The sequence below is a fragment of the Piliocolobus tephrosceles genome, chromosome 13 (genome assembly GCF_002776525.5).
Source record: "Piliocolobus tephrosceles isolate RC106 chromosome 13, ASM277652v3, whole genome shotgun sequence".
Lineage (NCBI taxonomy): Eukaryota > Metazoa > Chordata > Mammalia > Primates > Cercopithecidae > Piliocolobus > Piliocolobus tephrosceles.
Window position 1 is genome coordinate 101,439,493 of NC_045446.1, and position 22,813 is coordinate 101,462,305.

Genomic DNA, 22,813 nt, shown 5'->3' on the forward strand with positions numbered 1-22,813 from the left:
ATTGCAATATAATATCTATTTGTATTAATACAACTACTTTAAGAAATGTAAGTATTGTCCCTATTTTTCAGATGAGGAAACCAAGGCTCCAAGAAGTTAAGTAATTTGTCCAAGATTACATAGCTAATGGAAAACCCAAGATTTGATCCCCAATCTGCCTAACACCAAAGTCTTCCTTAACCCATTCTTCAGATGATTATAAATACAGTGTTTGGCAGAGGGCAGTGGCTCACACCTGTAGTCCCAGCACTTTGGGGGCTGAGGCAGGAGGATCACTTGGGCCAAGGAGTTTAAGACCAGCCTCCACAACATAGTGAGACCTTGTCTCTACCCCCAGAAAAATAATAATAATTTTTAAAAAATTAGCCAGGCATGGTGGTGTGAGTCTATCGTTCCAGCTCCTTGGAAGGCTGAGGCAAAAAGATCACTTGAGCCTGGGAGATGAAGGCTACAGTGAGCTGTGATTCACATCTCTGCCCTCCAGCCTGGGCAACAGAGCAAGACCAGTCTCCAAAACATATATAAATATAACATTTGAAGTGCTTTGACAAGGTTATAGAAGACCTCAGCACATGTAATATTGTTACAGCTTAGTGAGCCTGTCTTTCAGTGTTTCTTTTAATATTCCTATAGACCCAAGTTTCTATATTCATATTACCTGCAGAAAATAGAAATAATTACTTAGTACCACTCCTCTTGTAAGTGAACAGGAAGCTTTCTTTGTGCTAGATTTGTAAAGCAGAGGTTGAAACTGGGCTACCACGGGTCCAGAGAAGCATTCCTAGCTCTTGTCCTCTTGCCTGTGAAGTGTACCATGAGAGCCTAAGGCAATAAAGAGGCCAGGCCACCTTCTTTACAGGCCTCTGTCCCGTTCACTCCTTTGAGTTTATTTCACCAGGTCTGGGAAATTTCAGAATGATGTGACTCTATAAAGGCTCCTGGAGACATTAAAACTTACCAGTGGGCCAGGTGGTGGCTCACACCTGTAATCCCAGCACTTTGGGATGCCATGGCAGGTGGATTGCTTCAGCCCAGGATTTGAAGACCAGCCTGGGAAACATGGCGAATCCCTGTCTCTACAAAAAATTTTACAAAAATTAGCCGGGTATGGTGGAGCACACCTGTGCTACTCAGGAGGTTGAAGTGCGAGGACTGCAGTGAGCTGAGATTGTGCCACTGCACTCCAGCCTGGGCAACAGAGCAAGACCCTGTCTCAGAAAACAAAAAACAAAAAAACCTTACCCGTGCTATTTGGAGAGTATCCTCAATTTACAGACACTAAAACTCATCCTGTGATTATGGTTTAAAGTGCAGCAATTATTGTATGTATTTCAGGATCTCTGAACACACATCCGAGAGTTTCTTGTGCTGCTTTATCCTGTGAGTGAAATTAACATTTGAACATAGTCCTTGACTCATTTAACATCTAGTCCTTGACTCATGAGAACATCTAGTTTCTGACTCATGGGAACATCTAGTCCTTGACTCATCTGAGAGTAGTTTTTCTAGAAAATTAGAAATATATATCTGTATGTATCCATATGGGATCTGATGTTCTAGGGGTGGTTAGTCATAGAGGTGGTATTGTGAAGATAAGGCCTTTCTGACAGTCATTTTGGAAGTGGACTGTGAAGCTGAGCTGAGGTTACTTTGTAAAGAGAGAACTTCTCCCTGGCACCCCCTTTGCCTCACACTCCTGGATACCAAAGGCAGACCACCTAGTGTTGTTCACTAGGGTTAGACTGTATCTGAAGCTCTTTCCCCAGATGTACCCTCTTTTCTCTCTTAAACCCTTAAGCTCCCTCTAACTTTTTCTACCACTCCTATCTACTTTTTTGGGACCTTTTTCTCTGAAAGGCAACAGTTGGTGGTAATGGTTTCACAGGAGGAGGAGAGCTGACCTTTCACGTTTAGTATACTCTGGCATTTTACATTCTTAATCTCATTTAATCCTCACAGCATCCTATCTGGGTAGGTGGATTATCCCTACATTTATAGATGTAGAAAAAATAACTTTCCTAGAGGACTTGAAGCTTGAAAGTGATAAAACTGGAAATTAGCTCTAGTTCTCATAACTTCATAGATTGTACTCTTCCACGAAGCTGTAATGATGGGGATCATTACTGTTATTACTGTTACTACTGCTTGCCACTAGTTTTTATGTTAGCAAGCTAAGAGAATGCTTTGCCTAAGGTGCACAAGTATGTATGGTCTCAAGGTATGAATGGAGTGAGCTGATTTTAACACTGGGCCTTTACAGCAACCTACTGACTAGGTATATTTATCATTTTAACTTTACAGATGGGGAAACTAAGGCTCACAAAGACTGATCCAAAGTCACAAAGCCAGTCAGTCTGTCTGGCAGTGGAGACTCAATCCAGTCTTTCTTGAGCCATCTCTTAAAGCTCACTGTGCATGCAGTGTTGCGCTCCTGCTGGGTGGAGAGCCAGTTCCTGTCACTGAGACAGGTTCTTCAGTTAGGAGTATGTAGCAACATAAGACAGCATGAGTATAACTTAACAAAATAATAGGAATTTGTTTCTTGGGTAAGAACATGAGACTATAAAGGCTTAGCAAAAGGGTATAAACTTGCATTTATAACAATACTTACTAAATTTTTTAATGCATATTGAAGGCATCTGAGTAGTGTTTCTAGAGTGCATTCTCTGTATCAAAACTATAGATTCAGTATGGCTAAGATCATAAGAAGAAGGCCATTAACTGTTTTGAACTATAATGCCACTATGATCCATAAATTAGTAAATAAGTGATGGTGATAGGTGGCTTGTGGCTGGGCTATACGGCCATCAGATGTTAATGAGCTCTTCAGATGGGTATCTGCTAAAACAGGATATGTGGACCAACACTTACAGGGTTGTCACTTAGGAAACGCTGCACTCAGTTGCCTTCAAGGGTTATGTATCTGGGGTAATGGCAGCCAGACAGTCGGTTATGTTCAGGTGAATATCTTAGAGTTTTACTCATTTGTTTCTTGCCTTATAGACCATTTAAGATAAAGAGCTCTTTAGCAGTCATCGGGTAATTGAAATTCTAAGATTATCAAATACTAGTTGGGTTGTCCACTTTAAGGCTGATTTTCTTTCACATGATATAAAGTCTTTTACCAATCTCTCACTCTCTTTGGGAAGAAAACTTGATTCATTTACACATACATTCAGCAACATGTATTGAGTACTTACTATTTGCTAGTCATTGTGCTAATGCCAGGGAAACATCACAAGATAAGATGCCATCCCAGTCCTCACAGTAAATAGTAGTGATATTGTTAATACAGCATATTATAAAATTTATTACAGCGAAATGCAGTATAGTTTGAGAGCATAGATGAAAGTAACATTTATTTCCATCCCAATAGATTTCGGTTTTGGAAATTTCTTTAAAAGTGGCGAACTGCTGGCAACATGGTGTGGCAGCCCCCCTTATGCAGCCCCAGAAGTCTTTGAAGGGCAGCAGTATGAAGGACCACAGCTGGACATCTGGGTACTGCTTTGCTTTGCTGTGTTGTTAAATGCATCTATAATGATAATACTTGGTGCTCTGGCCCATCTTAGAAGCTCCTGGTACTTAACATATAAGCAGTATTTCATATTTTCCCCATCCACTGGACTATACTTACTCAGAGCATCTTGAAATGGATCCCTCGGAAAGACTTTCTAAGGATAGGTGTTGTCATCCTAATATCAGCAGTAATTTAAAGTTAAGTAGTAATCAAAATGATCAGATTCAAATTCTTTGGTATTTATTATAAGATACTTATTGTAGTAGTCAGGGTTTTGGATTTTTTCAAACTCTGAGAAAATAATAAATTCAGACAGGAATTTTTCAGTCCATATGATTTCAAGAGCCCCGGGGATGTTCAGGAAAACAAAGAGCGTTTGACGTTCTTGGTAGAAAAGTCTCTGCACTGTTTTCTTCCCTAGAGTATGGGAGTTGTTCTTTACGTCCTTGTCTGTGGAGCTCTGCCCTTTGATGGACCAACTCTTCCAATTTTGAGGCAGAGGGTTCTGGAAGGAAGATTCCGGATTCCGTATTTCATGTCAGAAGGTAACAAGCTTTTCATCTTACTTACGGTGTTTTACAGTGTTAGTGCTCCAAGTGAAAGGCCTAGGTAAAAGCTTCTTTTTTTCCAAGAGTTTGGGTGCCAAATAAAGTGACTGAGCTATAGGTTAAAAGCTATAGAAAGAAGCAAACTTCTTTATGTAGGTGAGACAGGTTCCAGCCTTCTACTTGTAACTGAACACACAGCATTTCCCAGATTAACAACAGCATGTCCTCTCATTCATTCTGGGTCTATAAATGTCCCAGGTTTATTTTAGATTTAACGAAGCCCTTTGTAGATATAGACTCACAACCATTTTACTCCAATATGTAATGGATTTTATAAAATTAAAATTTTTTAATTAAAAAGCCAACTGGCAAAATTCTGCTAAATTCAGACGAGGTACCATAATCCCTGCCTGTCGTGTATTGAGCTGTTACCTAGATAGCAGTTAAGTTTACCCCTTAGTTTCATTTTGATAAAATCATTCTTAACTTTTTTCTTTCTACTAACAGTAGAAATAATACTCTTTGTAGTTAAGAGCATGGACTGTGAAGCCAGACTACCATACTGCCTGATTTTAATCCTGAGTCCACCGGTTACTGGCCATATGACTTTCACAAGTTTTATCTCCTCTCTCTCTGCTTCAATATCCCCATCTATAAAATGGAAATAGCAATAGCTCCTACCCCATGGGTGTTGTAAGGTTTAATTAAATTAATCTGTCAATTAGGTATGGTGGTTTATACCTGTAATTCCAGTGGTTTGGGAGGCAAAGGCAGGAGGATCTCTTAAGGCCAGGAGTTGGAGACCAGCCTGGACAATATTGCAAGACCCTGTCTCTACAAAAAAAAAAAAATTATTTTCAATTAGCCTGTTGTGGTGACATGCACCTGTAGTCCTAGCTACTCAGGAAGCTGAGGCAGGAGGATTGCTTGCAGTGAGCTGTGACTGCATTACTACACTCCATCCTGGGCACCCTGACCAAGAATGAGACCCTGTCTCCAATAATAATAATAATAGTTAATAAGCATAATCTATGTAAAGCACTTAGCACAGCGCCTGGCATATAGTGACAGGAGGTTAGCTTATGTGTGAGTGAAGAGCATCATGTCAGCTCAGAGAATATGCTAGTGCTCAAAGTTGCAGCAGTGCAGTTTTCTTGGTGTAGTCAGAAGTAAGTAATATTTTACATACACTTTTCTCACTACAGTGATGTGGAGGAGAGCAGCAGCCCATTGGAGAGCTCTTTGCCTCGCTTACATAGCCTTAGTATATCAGCATTAGATATGACTGAGGATCGATTTACTGTCTGCTTGTTCTAGGAATGAGGCTTATTTATTTTCTTTAGTGGAAATCAAAGTCTGTTTCTAGATATTTTCAGTTGCGAAGTTCAATGGAAAGTTTCATTTAGCCCAGAATCTGATAGACCTACACCCTCCTGTTTTTCTTAGGTATTTGTTTACCACGTTAACTTGACAAATATAAGTAGCCTGCATGTATTCATTTATTCATTTGACCTTTGACTTTCCAGTAGAGGATACAAAGATTAACACCCTTGTACAAAGTCACGAGCCAAGCAAATAACCCTGAAGTGCAAGGTGATTTATGTGACTTTTGTAACATTGTGTTTTCTATAGATTGCGAGCACCTTATTCGAAGGATGTTGGTCCTAGACCCATCCAAACGGCTAACCATAGCTCAAATCAAGGAGCATAAATGGATGCTCATAGAAGTTCCTGTCCAGAGACCTGTTCTGTATCCACAAGAGCAAGAAAATGAGCCATCCATCGGGGAGTTTAATGAGCAGGTTCTGCGACTGATGCACAGCCTTGGAATAGATCAGCAGAAAACCATTGAGGTAAAGTAATCAGAGATTTGACTAAAGGGATTTCAGGGTTCTACTGCACTTAGCTACTTGAACTGTCGTACTCAACACCTGTCATCCTGGTCTTTTAGCACATGTATCCGCAGCGCCTGGGCGTACTCTTCAGTGTTCCCTATTGATGACATCAGACTCTATTTGTATTTACTTTTATTCAGCATCTTAAATTCCTTTTTTTGCCCCATCTGCCAAAACATTCGAGAGGAGGCATTTATAAAAGAGTCAGAAAAGGCAAAGATGGAAGCTTAACAAATACAAGGTAGGAAGTTGCTTCCAAGATGAAACATGAAGTTTTACATAGGTATTTAGTTTGTATGGAACATAAATGTGCAGATAGGCAAAGGGCCAAGCAGGAAACAAGAAGGGTAGGTATCAGGTTTAAGAAAGCCAGGGAATTTAGATTGTGAACTGGAGAAACTAAGAAGGCAAAAACAGGTGGGCTCCTGATTTGGAAGTATTTAGGGGTCATAGAACTGTGAAGGGTCATGAACCTGGAAAATTCCTCTTGGCTTTTATTTCTGTCCTCAAATAGTTAGCATACTTATAGGATATACGTATTTCTAATGCTTCTACAATAGTAAAAAAGCAAACAGTGCTCTTGAGGAAGAAACATAACAAGAATATCAAATGCCGCCTTGTTTGCTGTGAAAGACCAAGGCTCCATGAAGTACTGCCTTTCCCCCGCCACGTAGCCATAAGTGAAACCAAACTGACTCTCCTGCTTTGCTCACTGTGCGCTCAGGGATGTTTTTCTGTACTTGTCCCTGAAGTGCATCCAGAGTGGTAGCTGGGCGTGCGATTCCACTGACCTGTGATTTTTGCTGAGACGGCTCTGCATCCTGGTGCCCTGCACAGCACCCATGCCGACTGTCAGGTGGAGTTAGAAGCCAAAGGAGCAGTTGTTTCTCTGTTCCCTCAGTATCTGGGAAAGCTGGCAGGCTGGAGATGTGAACATTTGGGAAGCAACTTTATTTTCAAGGTTTTAAGAGGGTGGGACTGCAAAAATAAGAGGAAAAAATTACCTAAGAACGGAGACATAGTGTCTCTCAATTTAGCATCCAGATGCCCTTCTCCAGCCCAAAATAATCATCAGAAAGTTCTCCACATACTTTAACCATTCACTTCAGAGTTTTCAATGGTTCAGATTTGTGTCGAAGCCATGGAATTAGAGCCTCGGGCTCAGGTTGCTAACTGACCTTACACCGCCGTTACAGCTATGAGATGGGGCCATGTGGCAGCATTGGGGAATGTCTACATGAGACAATGATGGCATTTTCTCTGACTGGAGAAAAATAAATGGATGTCGTTCATGTAAAAGGGCTGGTCACGGTGGCTCAAGCCTGTAATCCCAGCACTTTGGGAGGCCGAGATGGGTGGATCACAAGGTCAGGAGATCAAGACCATCCTGGCTAACATGGTGAAACCCCATCTCTACTAAAAAATACAAAAATCTAGCCGGGCGAGGTGGCGGGCACCTATAGTCCCAGCTACTCGGGAGGCTGAGGCAGGAGAATGGCGTAAACCTGGGAGGCGGAGCTTGCAGTGAGCTGAGATCTGGCCACTGCCTCCAGCCTGGGCGACAGAGCGAGACTCCGTCTCAAAAGAAAAAAAAAGACGGGGGGGGGAGCTGGTCAACCCATTTAAAGGGATCATCCGTTATATAATTAATACTAGAGACTTGAAGTTTTCTGCCTTCCAGTCTTTTTTTTTTTTTTTTTTTGAGACAGAGTCTCGCTCTGTCACCCGGGCTGGAGTGCAGTGGCCTGATCTCAGCTCACTGCAAGCTCTGCCTCCCGGGTTTACGCCATTCTCCTGCCTCAGCCTCCCGAATAGCTGGGACTACAGGCGCCCGCCACCTCGCCCGGCTAGTTTTTTGTATTTTTAGTAGAGACGGGGTTTCACCGTGTTAGCCAGGATGGTCTCGAACTCCTGACCTCGTGATCCACCCGTCTCGGCCTCCCAAAGTGCTGGGATTACAGGCTTGAGCCACCGCGCCCGGCCCCAAATGACTGCTGCGCCTTCCAGTCTTAATTTTGGAGCATCTTTCATTTTGAGACACACTTTGTTTTTCACTCTGTTTTTAAGAGCACACAGTTTCTTTCCACTTTTTTTTAGGCATGTATAAATCATTGCATTGGTCTTTACAGCTCTTTGCCTTTACCACTTGTTTTTTCTTTCAGTCTTTGCAGAACAAGAGCTATAACCACTTTGCTGCCATTTATTTCTTGTTGGTGGAGCGCCTGAAATCACATAGGAGCAGTTTCCCAGTGGAGCAGAGACTTGACGGCCGCCAGCGTCGGCCTAGCACCATTGCTGAGCAAACAGTTGCCAAGGTAATGCCCCCTTAGCTGAGAGTCTTATCTGTGCATGTGCCTGTTCACATGTTCGACAGATTTTTCATCTTATACACAGGGTTAGGATTTCACCCTCTACACTCTGTTTTTCTGTAGAGTTTCTGCCTGCCATTCACTAGATTCTCAAATGTTTTAGCACTTTCTCATTTTTAAGGGTTAACTTTATTTCAAGCAGTTTTTTAAAAGAGGTGTTTCTCTTTTTCGTCATTCACAATGTTGAGAATTACTGTCACTAGCTTTCACATTCAATTCCATATAACAAATTTTTATTACAGATTTACCATGTGCGAGCTTCTATTCTTAGGCACTGTTGGGGGTAGGATATATAAACTACAGTCATTGCCCTCAGAGACATCACACTATAGAAGTGAAATAAGACAAGATCGTAAACAACCATCATTCAAAATAGGGAAAGATGAGTGCTGTAGCAGAGCCAGGGACAGGGGAGAGAGGGGCACATCTGAACAGGGGAAACAGCGTGTAAGACACATCTTCACAGATGGAGAGGACTTGGTGAGTGGTGAGCTGAGGCATTATTGTGAAGAGTTTTGAATGCCAAGGTAAAGAGTTTACTTACAATTCAGTAAGCAACAAGGACCTACTGAAGGCCGCTAAGCTGAGAAGTGATATAATTCTATCCATGCTTTAGGCTAATTAATCTGGTAGCATTATGAAGGATGTGTCAGGTAGAGAAAAGAAGAAATTTGGAGAGAGCAGTTAGGAGAGTGTTACAGTAGAGACGAGAAATACCGAAGGCTTAAATATGGCACTGTTGGAAGCAGAAAAGAAGGGGCAAGTATAAGAACCATTTCAGAGGTAGACTCTGTATGAAGTTAGCAATGGTTCAGAGATGCAGCTCAGCGTGGTGGTTAGAAGCACCTGGAGCAAATCCCAAATTCTACTACTTCCTGCTATGTGACATTTTAAGTTTCTTAAGGTCTTTTTGTGCCTTGGTTTCCCAAGTGTGTAATGGGGATAATAATAGAATGCTATGACAATTAAATTAGTTAATATCTGTGAAACAGCTAATGTTTGTGAAATACTATATGCCTGGCACATAGTAAGTGCTATGTAAATGCTTGTTATATAAAGTAATAAATAAATATTGGGGAGGAAGGGACAACATGACTTAGAGATAACTCTGTTCTTGAGCCAGAGCCTGAGAAAATAGGGGTAGCATTAACTCAGTTGCTCATGAGGAAGATGTGGATCTTGATCCGAGGAGAGAGGCTGGGGCTAGAAATTTGGGAATTGTCCATGTAGAGGTTGAGATGAATGGTTGGTTAGTATGCTCCATTGACTTTCCTGTCCACTTCTGTGAGTAACTGCCTTTATTCAAAATAAAAATAAAGGCAGAAGAGTTTTGACTTTGTATTTCTTTGGCAGTTTTACAAAATTTACAGGATTATAATAAAATTTTGCATTGGCATCTACAGAGTATGTTTTAAAAAAGGAAATTAAGTCTTCTTGATTTTAGTAGGTAAGTGGTGTATTTTGTTATACATACTTTATATATAAAATAAGAGTATTGGCTGGGCGCGGTGGCTTACGCCTGTAATCCCAGCACTTTGAGACGCCAAGGCAGGTGGATCACAAGGTCAGGAGATCAAGACCATCCTGGCCAACATGGTGAAACCCCGTCTCTACTAAAAATCTAAAAATTAGCCGGGCGTGGCAGTGCGCTCTTATAGTCCCAGCTACTCAGGAGGCGGAGGCAGGAGAATCACTAGAACCTGGGAGGCGGAGGTTGCAGTGAGCCGAGATCCCGCCACTGCACTCCAGCCTGGGTGACAGAGTGAGACTCTGTCTCAAAAAAAAAAAAAAAAAAAGTGAGTATTGATAGCAGATGTGAGTAAAATAATGTACCAATATAGTTCCAGATACTTGAGTTAGAGTATCTTTGAGCACTTGGAAATCTTCAAAGTTGAATGGTGTTGCTTTCAAGACAGAAAGAAGGAGATAAAATGAAAAACACTTAAGATGTAGTGGAACCCCTTCCTTCTTGCAAATGCCACTAGACAAAAGGATAGGAAGCTGGAAAGCCCCCAGGACCAGCAGGCTTTCCCTGCCAAGTCTCTTTATTCTTCTTAAACATTACGCAAGTGAAGGAGTGGTGAGGGGTTATATAAACAGTTGTTCCTGAGCACGTGCATATGTTATTGTACACGATATCCTTTCATGTCTAGACTATGAGCAAATTCCCCAGCATATCTCAAATTATATTTAATTTGGCTTAGGGTTCAGATGCATAACATGACTTCTTATGTTCAATGATTTTTTAATTACCAAGTACTCTGTGTCCTTTATGCATTGACCCAAGTCTCAATGGAACCTACTTAGTGTAACCAAAATGCTTCTACTTCAAATGGAGTCTTCAGTGCTTATTCACATGCTTGCCTGAGAGCCTTCTGGATGCTGAGCAACAGGCCCCTCCTCTCAGAGATTTCACATTTTGAGTTTTAGTGTTGAACTTGTTAAAAAATAGATTTCTGTTTTTATGGATATAAATATGCCTAAAGTTTTAGTAAAGCCTTCTCACTTTAATTCCTTGATGTTCTAATTTTTTTTTAAAGAAGTGGTAAATCACTTGTTTCTTGATATAGCAGCAAGAAATTGAGGAAACAACATGATCCAGTCAATACAAAGATAACGTGAGCCATGAAATCATGCATACCTCAGGTTCCACACCAAGCTGAGTGACTTCAAGCGAGTCAGTGTCTCTGAGCTCCTGTGCCCTTAAATACAGAATGGGAACAGCAATACATACTTCATTAGATTGCTACCAAGATACAACTGGTTAACCTGTACTAGAAGTGTAGTTCAACCAATAGAGCACTTACGTGCCAGGCACAGTCCTAGCCACTGTGGCTTCAGAAGTACCCTGGAAACAGTCGCTCCCCTTAAGAAGTTCATAGCCTAGTTACAAAATACCCATTATGGCCTTGCATGGTTGCTCACGCCCGTAATCCCAGCGCTTTGGGAGGCTGAGGCGGGCAGTTCACTTGAGCCCAGGCGTTTGAGACCAGCCTGGGCAACATGGTGAAACGCCATCTCTACTAAAAATACAAAAATTAGCCAGTTATGGTGGTGCACGCCTATAATCCCAGCTATGCGGGAGGCTGAGGCAGGAAAATCACTTGAACCCAGTAGACAGAGGTTGCAGTGAGCCGAGATCACACCACTGCATTCCAGTCTGGGCGACACAGTGAGGCTCTGTCCCAAAAAGTAAAACATAAAGAAATAAAGTACCCATTATTATTATTTAGACAACAGTGGGATTCCCATCTTAGATTTGGAGTGCTTATGTTTGCTGTATAACATGCAGAAAGTATTAGATCTAATTGAGTTCAGACTATTTAGAAAAAATATGTCTTGTCTTTTTCTCATACATTCTAACCACTAGTTTTGGTGGGGTTTTAGGGGAGGTTTTGTTTTTGAGATGGGGTCTTGCTGTGTCACCAAGGCCAGAGCACAGTGGCAGTCACAGCTCACTTTAGCCTCAACCTCCTGGGCTCAGGCGATTCTCCCACCTCAGCTTCCCAAGCAGCTGGAACCACAAGTGCATGCCACCACGCCCAGCTAATTATTTTTTTAATCTTTTGTAGAGATAGGGTCTTGCTATGTTGCCTAGGCTGGTCTCAAATTCCTAGGCTCAAGTAATCCTCCTAACATGGCCTCCCAAAGTGTTGGGATTGCAGGACCTGATGAAGGTCACACAATTAGTGAGCCACCACACCTGGCGTAACCACTCGTTTTTAACAGTCTTTCCACTGCAAGTTTCCATCAGCTGTAAACAAACAAGAGTAAAACAATCACCTCCAATTCTTTAATTACTGTTTAGAGGTTGCCCTTCACAACAGGTTGTGCCTGTTAGCTAGGGCTGCCATAACAAAATACCGCAGACCTAGTGGCTTAAACAACGGAAATTATTTTCTCACAGTTCGGGAGGCTGGAAATCAGGATGAGGGTGCCATGAGGGTTGCTATCTGGAGAGGCCTGTCTTCTTGGCTTGTAGCTAGCTGTCTTTTCACTGACTTTTTTTCTCTGCGCAAGTGTGGAGAGAAAGATCTCCGGTGTCTCTCCCTCCTCTTATAAGGACACCTGCTGTGTGGGATCAGAGCCCCACCCTTTGGACCTCATTTAACCTTAATTACCTTCCTCAAGGCCCTGTCTCCAGATACAGCCACATTAGTGGTGAGGGGTTCAACTTGCGAATTTTGTCAGGACACAATTCAGGTCATAACAAATATTTGCCTATTGGAATAGTAACGAGTTTCCCATAGGGAAGAACATTATTTGCATTTTAATGGTTCTGGAAAGCACAAAGTCCAAAGGAGAGATTAAAAGCAATAAACATGTGGTCTAAAGAGTGATCACAATTAGTTGGGCATAATGATTGAGTATTGACACTCTTAAAGAATATCTTGATAATATCTGCTTCTTGGGTTATTAATTGACCATCTATTTATTTAATATTTGCTAATCAACTGTGCAATGCTGCGCATGCTGTTTGTATATTTATACCCTCTGTTGTTCCAAAAAGACTCCTTTAGTCCCCTCAATGATCATAAGACTCCTAAAACCCACCATATTTCCTAGGAAGTGATTGTCACAACAAAAAGCGTTATTCCTTGATCCTATCCGTTATTCCTCTAACCGAGTTCACAGTCAGTTGTAGTAGTCCAGGTCGGATGTGAATGCTGTCAAGGACAATGTGCTACGCTTGGTCTGGCACAGCACCGTCTGGCCATTTAAAGCGTCCAAGCTAGTGAGAGTCAGGGACGGAGCAACGGGTCATAGCGCATGGGCATCTCATTTCCATACGGCACCCTCGGTCATGCTTCGCCCTAATAATTTAGACTACCTTCATAGAGAAGGAGCAGTCTAATAAAGCTGGGAAGTAGAAATCAATTCTTCAGTTTTATCCTTTGATTGAAAAGCTAATGATGGGGGTAAGAAGAATGTAGCAAATATACTTTAGTGGGGAGTGTAAATTTTACATAGTGACTAGATAAAAATTTTACATAGTAGCTAGATAATTTAAATGCCTCATATTTGAAAGGAAAAAGTTGTTTAACCTCAGAAGTGGCACAGAATATAAGCTTGAGGAGTGATAATACAAGGAAATCTATCTCTTTATCACATTCTGAATGGTGTGCAGTTGTGTATTTGTTTGTTTGTTTTGGGGCATCCAGAACATTCTGACACTTTGCTAATGCTACTTTATTCTTTATCTTATACAGTATAGCCAATGATATTAATATTGAAATATACCAAATATAAAGTATGTTGAAAATATATTCAGAGTATATTCAAATATAAAGTATATTTCTAACATACGCCCCCATCCTTGAAAATCATCAATCCGAGATTCTAACTGGGAACTGTTAGTATTTGAGAACGAGACTGCATTCATTTTACAGTCTAATTCTTACATTCTTGTGATCATTCGGAGGCTTTAGGAAGAAGGGGAAAGGAGGAATTAATGTTACTGAGTTAAGGACATTGCATGTTACCTTTTACAGTCCTGACTTCACTGAGAAGTTGGCATTGTGCTCTCACAGTTGAAGATAAGTTTCAGAGAAGTTAGGAAATCTGATTAAGGTCACACAATTTGTAGGTGATGGAGCCAGAAATCAAACTCAGGTCTCGGGAGACGAGAAGCTAGAATCTCATACCATTTGTCCCTTTGATTTGTCTAAATTTAAAATTCACCATCCTATAGCCCTTGAAATAACTATAGCTGGAAAAATATAGGCCATCCTTCTGCCTTTCATGGTCTAGTATGATGATTGTTTTCTCAGATGTGGTGCAGTGCCTGTTATATTTAAAACACATCTAATAAATTCTGGTAGTTTTGAAGGGATGGTGATGAAAGGATCATTCAGCAGCTTCATCTTTAAAATCAATCTTTGCCAATTGTCATAAGGAAAGATTCTCTTTTAAATGATTTTTTTTCCTTTTCCTTTTTTTTTCTTTTTTTTTTTGTTTTTGAGACAGAGTCTCGCTCTGTTGCCCAGGCTGGAGTGCAGTGGCGCGATCTCGGCTCACTGCAAGCTCCGCCTCCCGGGTTCACGCCATTCTCCTGCCTCAGCCTCCTGAATAGCTGGGACTACAGGCGCCCGTCACCACGCCCGGCTAATTTTTTTGTTGTTGTTGTATTTTTAGTAGAGACGGGGTTTCACCGTGTTAGCCAGGATGGTCTCAATCTCCTGACCTCATGATCTGCCTGCCTCAGCCTCCCAAAGTGCTGGGATTACAGGCATGAGCCACTGCGCCCGGCCTTAAATGATTTTTTAAAAGAAGCATTTGTAATGCTTGTTTCCCTAGAGTAGTTAACAAAAGAGACATGAGAACAGACTTCAAACCATCAGGAGCTTTCTATAGTGGGTTGACTTCAAAAACATAGCTTGCAGTAAACGCCTCTCCTTCCACTGGGCCAGCAGGCTGAGTCCAGGCTGTGCATCTCCTTGAAGGAAGGAAGATGTTCCTGTCACCCCACGTGACTGCTGCTTCTCTTTCTTCCTCTTCGCATACACCCTTACCAATAAATACGTACCATCTCACCTACACCAAAAAGGTGGGTAGGGCAGACAGAGACACAGCACTGACTCCACTGTCCCTTGTGTTGTAGTTACTTGTGGGTGTGTATATATCTGTCCCTGGTTTAATTTTGAGCTCCTAGGATTTTTCTATTCTTTATCTGTCTGGGTATTATATTTAAAGAAAGAGACAAATATGTTGAATTGAAATGAGGAACATTCTTGATTCCTCACAAAAGCTAGCTTTCTTGTCACCTGTGTGAAAGCCAAGCATCCCCTCATGAGGCAGAAATGAAATTCTGTGCGGCCTTTCTCAGAGGAACTCATTGCTGAGTCTGCTTCAGACCACTGCCTGCACCATACGCATATTTCACCAAGTCTTTCTGGAGTTTCCAATAAATAAATATTCAGTCTTTAATTGCCACAAGAAGAATTATTTTATTCTTAGAACTTTGTGTATTTATAGAGAAGGTATTCATGTTCCCAAACTGTCTGTTCTTGCCATATTTACAGGCACAGACTGTAGGGCTCCCAGTGACCATGCATTCACCGAACATGAGGCTGCTGCGATCTGCCCTCCTGTCCCAGGCATCCAACGTGGAGGCCTTTTCATTTCCAGCATCTGGCTGTCAGGCAGAAGCTGCATTCATGGAAGAAGAGTGTGTGGACACTCCAAAGGTACGGCTGTGTTTGAGAGTCTCAGAACTGGCAGTGTGGTGAGAGGTTCCAGTTTGGTCCACAAGTGTTTTACTTTGGCTTTATTGAACGTTATCATTTCCTTAAGTCACTCAGGAGTGATGCTTTTGTGGAGAAAAACCTAAGAACAGTGTCCAGGCTCTACTCTTGTCAGTGTTTTATCATTATGACCATTACATAATTTGTCAGACCTCGTGGACTTCTGAAAAGTCCTCCTCATCTTTCTCCCTCCTTCAGTAATTCCTTCTCTCTTCAAGTTTCCAGATCTCTCACAAGTGTTTGGGAGTATTTTTGATTTGTTTTTTTTTTCCCTAACAAATTAATGCTGAAAACAAAAAAATTAACTTTCATGCCTAATTGGGCTTTATTTGATTGCTATTGCCGCTCTTCTGCATAGGGTACCTCAGGTACAGAACGATGGGCCATCTTTTGTGATCAGTTATACATGTTGTTTTGTCCAGTTTGGAAATGTTTAAAAGTTAGTGTGCTGGGCCAGGCGTGGTGGCTCAAGCCTATAATCCCAGCACTTTGGGAGGCCAAGGCGGGCAGATTGCTGGAGCTCCGGAGTTCCAGAGCACCTTGGGCAACATGGTGAAACTCCATCTCTACTAAAATACAAAAAATTAGCCAGACGTGGTGGCACATACCTGTAATCCAAGCTACTCAGGAGGCTGAGGCACGGGAATGGCTTGAGCCCGGGAGGCCGAGTTTGCAGTGAGTGAGCCGAGATCGCAGCACCACACTCCAGCCTGGGTGACAGAGTGAGACTCCATCTCAAAAACTTAATTAATAAAAATAGAAGTTAGTGTGTGGAATGAAGTTGGCATTTAGGATACGGAAGATGACAGCTTTTCTCATTCATGGATGTTTCTTTAACTTCCAGTGTGTATTATATGTACTTAGCATAAGCAATGTACAGAAGATCATAATAATGGGTAGGAGAGTGTCATATATAACATAGGTCTTGGAGCATGTTCAAAATAGACCTCCTCTTAGTGTGAACTTGGGCTGCATAACAGAACTCTTTGAACCTCAGTTTTCTCTTGCATAAAATGAGAACACCAACTTTATGATACTATTATGATGATTAATTGAGATAATGTGTGTGAGGTTTGGGACAGATTATAGATACTCAATAAATATTGGTTTCCTGTATTTTTAGCCCCTTTAGGTAATAAAAAGATGAGTGAGACATGAACTCTGTCTGTCAGCGTTCACTATAGTCTAGCAGAAGAAACATTATACATACTAAAAGATGGCGTGCCAGGTGCTGAGTAAATTGATAAAAGATAAAATATGGGCCAGGCACGGTGGCTTACGCCTGTAACCTCAGCTCTTTGGGAGGCCGAGGTGGACGGATCATGAGATCCGGAGTTCAAGACCAGCGTGGCCAACATGACGAAACTCCGTCTCTACTAAAAATACAAAAATTAGCTGGGCGAGGTTGCGGGCACCTGTGATCCTAGCTACACAGGAGGCTGAGGCAAGATAACTGCTTGAACCCAGGAGGTGGAGGTTGCAGTGAGCCAAGATTGTGCCATTGCACGCCAGCCCAGGTGACAGTGCTAGACTGCACCTCAAAAAAAAAATAAATAAATAAAAAGATAAAATATGATCGGTCCCTGAAGGAGGCATAAATCAGAACGAGACTAGAAAGAGGCAGGGAGTTGCTTTTAGCTGTTTGATCAGGAAGGTCCAGTTTAATGATCAGAACTGGGGATTGAGAGGTGGGTAGACCCCAGACAGGTGGCTGGAAACCGGGGGTGGGGGTGATGTCTACCGTAGAGGCAAGACTGGAAAAAGCAAGCACTAGGGAAGCCTAAGTCCATCTCCGTAGAGAGGGGTTCAGATGGTCTGAGGAAAAGGGCACATGCAGGGAAGCTGTGTGAAATAAAGACGGAGGCGGTTAGCGTTGAATGGCAAGCCAAGAAATTTAGATGTTTCCCCTAAGCAAGTACTTTCAATATGGGGATAGGTTCTGGTATCAGTTGAAACAACTGAAGGCACAATTGTTCGGGGAGTAGGAAACCGCTGAAGATATTTGAGCGAGGAAGCTCTAGGATCCGTGTTGCACATCAGAAAGTTAGCGTGCATATCGCTGTGTGCCCCGGTGCAGGGGAGAAACGTGACCAGGAAGACAGGTTAGAGCCCGTGTCCAGGAGGGAGGCGACGATAGTGACCATGAACCTGGAGGGGAGGAGACAGTAGAAATGAGACGGTGCAGATAAAATTGATAGAATATTAAGGTCTAGGGAGAAGAACAAACCAATAACAAGATTTTGAGCCTAGATGGAGGGTGAGAGCCATTTTCAGAAATGGGGAACTAAAGGCAGGGCAGATTCAAGAAGGCCGACCATGAGTTCAGACAAGCGTAACCCACAGCAGGCAGCTCAGTGCAAGGCTGCCACGAGCCGGTGTTGAGCTGAGCTGCTGACCAAAAGGATTTAGTGTCTGGGCCCCTGAGGACGAGTCCACTGCCTGGGGGCCGTCTTTCTTCTCTGCCTGCGGTTGCTACTATAGACCCACTCAGAAACTTCAACATCAATTAAGGCAGCGTCATTCATTTATTTTAAAGATGTAATTCCCTCAAAAGAATTAAAATGCAGTTGACTCAAGGCTTGTGTGTGAGGGCATCAGGCCTAAAACACAGCTCGGGCACTGACTGCTGTATTATGTAGGGCAAGCTATTTTTAAAGCTTGTGATTGTTACTGTAACCAGGAAACAGGCAGGAAATGAATGATTTTGCAGAAGATATAGACAGGAGCTAGATGGTATATTCGCATTTGTAGGAAGAGCAGTGCCACGCTGGAGCTGGCCACCTACACTGACAGTGCCACGGTGGCACTCAGCCAGGCCATAGACATCCTCCGGGCTTCTTTGTGGACCATTTTATTTATGTCAGTGAAAATGCTTGTCCCTCTTCCCTCCCTAGGACCTCTTTCTTGGGGCCCATAAGTAAGTGCACACACACACAGAAAAACTGTTGGAGACACGGTTCCCTTTTTATTGAGACTGCCTCGTGTGAATTTACTGTAACACCCATTTGTTGTTTTCTGATTGATGCTTCATAGCTGCATGTATTGATACTTCCATGTCTCCTCTCAACTGGGGACAGGTATTGTGCATCTCAAAGAGACTTCAGCTCTCCCTCCCTCCCAGAAATCTTCAGTGCTTAAAACTCTCAGTAAAATCCCTTAGGGAGTCTGAATGGAAACTCAGATTTGCAGCTTCAAAAAAACACTGCCTTTCTGAGATAGTCGCCCAGCTCTAGATAAGAATGGTTGGATCAGGTGCTCCAAACAGGAACTGAGATCCACAGGTGACATGGGGGGGGCCATATGGGAGGGCAGATGCATAAACCCTGTAGAATAAATCTCCTTTGAGTATCTCTTTTTAATAAGGAATTTTTTTTTTTTTTAATTTTTTTGAGACGGAGTCTTGCTGTGTTGCCCAGGCTGGAGTGCAGTGGCGCGATCTCGGCTCACTGCAAGCTCCGCCTCCCGGGTTCATGCCATTCTCCCGCCTCAGCCTCCGAGTAGCTGGGACTACAGGTGCCCGCCACCACGCCCGGATAGTTTTTTGTATTTTTAGTAGAGACGGGATTTCACCATGTTAGCCAGGATGGTCTTGATCTCCTGACCTCGTGATCCACCCGCCTCGGCCTCCCAAAGTGCTGGGATTACAGGCTTGAGCCACCGCGCCAGGCCTAGGAATTTTTTTATACACACATATACACATACACTTGAGTCATTTTTAGCTTTTTTTTTTTGAGACGGAATATCACTCTTGTCAACCAGGCTGGAGTGCAGTAGCGCGATCTCATCTTACTGCAACCTCCACCCCCCAGGTTCAGGCGATTCTCTTGCCTCAGACTCCTGAGTAGCTGGGACTGCAGGCGCCCATCACCATGCCCAGCTAAGTTTTGTACTTTTAGTAGTCATGGGGTTTTGCCATGTTGGCCAAGCTGGTCTCGAACTCCTGACCTCAGGTGACCTGCTCATGTTGCCCTTCCAAAGTACTGGGATTACAGGCATGAGCCACCATGCCCAGCCCATTTTTAGCATTTTTATTTGAACTGTAATAAAAGGATTTTCCAAATTACCCCCTTCATAGCTGGATAGCGGAAGGAAACTGTGAGGGTAAACCCTGAAAATGCAGATATAGTGGAGGTGTTTCATGTCTACTTACATTTTTAATAACTTTTTTTATGACAAAGGTAGTACATACAAGTTCTGAAAATGATATATACCTGGCCAGGTGCAGTGGCTCATGCCTGTAATCCCAGCACTTTGGGAGGCTGGGTGGATCACCTGAGGTCAAGAGTTTAAGAAAAGCCTGGCTAACATGGCAAAACCCCAGCTCTACTAAAAATACAAAAATTAACCAGGCATGGTGGTGCATACCTGTAATCCCAGCTACTCAGGAGGCTGAGGCAGGAGAATCGCTTGAACCCGCAAGTTGGAGGTTGCAGTGAGCCGAGATTGCACCACTGCGCTCCAGCCTCGGCGACAGAGTGAGACTGTCTCACCAGAAAAAGAGAAAAGAAAAAGAAAAATCAAATCAGTGAAAAATCAAGTCATTGTTTTCTAGCTGTCCTAGGATAAAATTGAACTCAGCAAATATTTTGTAATAAAAGACATAATTCCTCTTGTAGTCTAGATGAGAAAATAAATGTATAAACTGACAATTTACGTAAAACCATAAATTCAGGGGTACTGCCAGGTATTTTGTGTGACTCAGTAAAAATATTAAGGATAAAAAAAGAACCTGCATGAAAAGAAACACTAAACAGACAACCCACAGAATGAGAGAACATTTTTGCAATCTATCCATCTGACAAAGATCTAATATCCAGTCTATAAGGAACTTAAACAAATTTACAAGAAAAAAAAAACCATTAAAAAGTGGGCAGAGGACAAGAACAGACACTTCTGAAAAGAAGACACTCATGCAGCCAACAAACATGAAAAAAAGCTCAACATCACTGATCATTAGAGAAATGCAAATCAGACCCTCAATGAGATACTGTCTCATGCCAGGCAGAATGGCAATTATTAAAAAGTTAGGAACAACAGATACTGGCCTGGTTGTGGAGAGAAAGGGACACTTTTACACTGTTGATGGGGGTGTAAATTAGTTCAGCCATCGTGGAAGACAATGTGGCGATTCCTCAAGGATCTAGAAGCAGAAATACCATTTGACCCAGCAATCCCATTACTGGGTATATACCTAAAGGAATATAAATCATTCTATTATAAAGATACATGCACCAGTCTGTTTGTTGCAGCACTATTCACAACAGCAAAGACATGGAATCAACCCAAATGCCCATCAGTGATAGACTGGATAAAGAAAATGTGGTACATGTACACCAATACTATCAACCATAGAAAGGAATGAGAACATGTCCTTTGCAGGGACATGAGTGGAGCTGGAAGCCATTATCCTCAGCTGAACAGAAAACCAAACACCACATGTTCTCACTTATACGTAGGAGTAGAATGGACACATGAGGGGAACACCACACACTGGGACCTATTAGGGGGGTAGGGAGAGGGAGAGCATCAGGAAGAATAGCTGGTGCATGCTGGGCTTAATACCTAGGTGATGGGTTGATAGGTGCAGCAAACCACATGGCACACGTTTACCACATAACAAACCGGCACATCCTGCACATGGACCCTGGAACTTAAAAACTGAAGAAGAAAAAAAAAAGAGCCTACTTGTGTGGCTTATCCTATAAGAAATGTCTTTTGACGGAGGCCGTAAGTATAAGGATGCTCAATAGATAATTACTTAATGATCTTCTTTTCTCTGTTGCCTTATTCATTTCTAAACCATTCTTGGCTAGTTTTAGAAAATTGTGTTAGTAGAGAGTTAAGGAGCTTAGAGGTATGAATATAAGTTCTCAAACAGCCATTCTTTCTTGCAAGGAAACTATTAAGTTTAGTCAGAAAGGAAAGTTTATCTGGGGAAGGACCAAGGAGAGAATAAGAGTTGCTGGCCAGGTTTCAGAGTTTTGCTTTCTGTTGCCATGGGGAAGGTTGGCCAATGTGGAAAGGAAGCATTTGCCACTCTTCCTCTTAAATGACCACTCATCACTTTAAAACCCTGTAATGCATTAGCCACCTTACGCGAGTGAGGGCTATAGCCCAGAATGGATTTTATGGAATAACCTTCCCCTCCCTGCAGCAAACAAAGATCTGAGTCACCCGAGTCTCCTTCTCCAAATAAAGGGCCTCGCCGCGCCTTCAGATTGGCTGCCGTAAGAGTAAAGTTTCCTGTGTGTCTGGCAAAGGGAAACCCCACGCCACCTCTCACATACATGAGCTTCTCCTGCTTCCAAAGGAAACAGCAGCTATACCCAGTGTTTTCCAGGTGAAAGTACTGCTCAGAACGAAGCGTCTTATTACTGGCTGTTCCTGAACAGCTAGTCATAGGAGAAAATAGATTGATTTCCACAGGGGAATAGTTAAGGTAATGAGGTAAATAATTACCTCCTCACAGGGGCCTTTCCAGCCAGAACTTGCAACCACAAACCACCCCCACTCCCACCCTGCCGCCGGTATGCTGTTCTGCCTGCCATTAGGCGGTTTGCGTGGCGACTGCATGGGAAGGACCAGTGCTTGCAGGGAGCCGTGCCGCGCTCACCCCTGTGGGATAGGAACCATCTATAACGTATATGTTGCTGGAGGAGACAGAATTCATTGCCCTGGGGCTTATTAGCCTCTGCTGAAATTTTGGGCCAGTGAGCCATTTGTTGTTCTACAATGGAAGGCTTTGGCTGTCTGCCATTTGAATCTTTTTTCAATCCGTTTTGTGGTATCAGTCTGTCTATATAGAATTCTTACTTTCCATTCCTCAGGCACATAGAACCAATTAAAGACTAGATCAGACGGGCAGGTACTTAAATTATGAACATAAAAGTCTTCCTAAAACCTTCCAGTATGTTTATGGTTGAAAAGGTGGGCCAGGCGCGGTAGCTCAAGCCTGTAATCCCAGCACTTTGGGAGGCCGAGACGGGCGGATCACGAGGTCAGGAGATCGAGACCATCCTGGCTAACACGGTGAAACCCCATCTCTACTAAAAAAAAAAAAAAAAAAAAACTACAAAAAACTAGCCGGGCGAGGTGGCGGCGCCTGTAGTCCCAGCTACCCGGGAGGCTGAGGCAGGAGAATGGCGTGAACCTGGGAGGTGGAGCTTGCAGTGAGCTGAGATCCGGCCACAGCACTCCAGCCTGGGTGACAGAGCGAGACTCCATCTCAAAAAAAAAA

The 22,813-nt window shown here is 42.7% G+C and overlaps 1 protein-coding gene and 1 long non-coding RNA gene across 3 annotated transcripts in view; one reads left to right on the forward strand and one right to left on the reverse strand.

The window, feature by feature from the left end:
* SIK2 (salt inducible kinase 2) overlaps positions 1–22,813 on the forward strand; it is a 127,293-nt gene that overhangs the window by 97,671 nt on the left and 6,809 nt on the right. For both annotated transcript variants that reach the window (XM_023208208.3, XM_023208207.3), the window contains 5 exons: positions 3,377–3,501; positions 3,942–4,065; positions 5,701–5,921; positions 8,126–8,278; positions 15,355–15,519. In XM_023208208.3, coding sequence (XP_023063976.1) covers positions 3,377–3,501; positions 3,942–4,065; positions 5,701–5,921; positions 8,126–8,278; positions 15,355–15,519 — 788 coding nt within the window. The remainder of the gene's footprint in view (positions 1–3,376; positions 3,502–3,941; positions 4,066–5,700; positions 5,922–8,125; positions 8,279–15,354; positions 15,520–22,813) is intronic.
* On the reverse strand, positions 4,856–16,217 carry LOC111540122. The gene is made up of 4 exons (XR_002730894.1): positions 16,185–16,217; positions 10,974–11,034; positions 6,755–6,941; positions 4,856–4,902 (listed from the first exon to the last, which is right to left on the reverse strand). It is a non-coding gene; the product is annotated as an uncharacterized LOC111540122 (long non-coding RNA).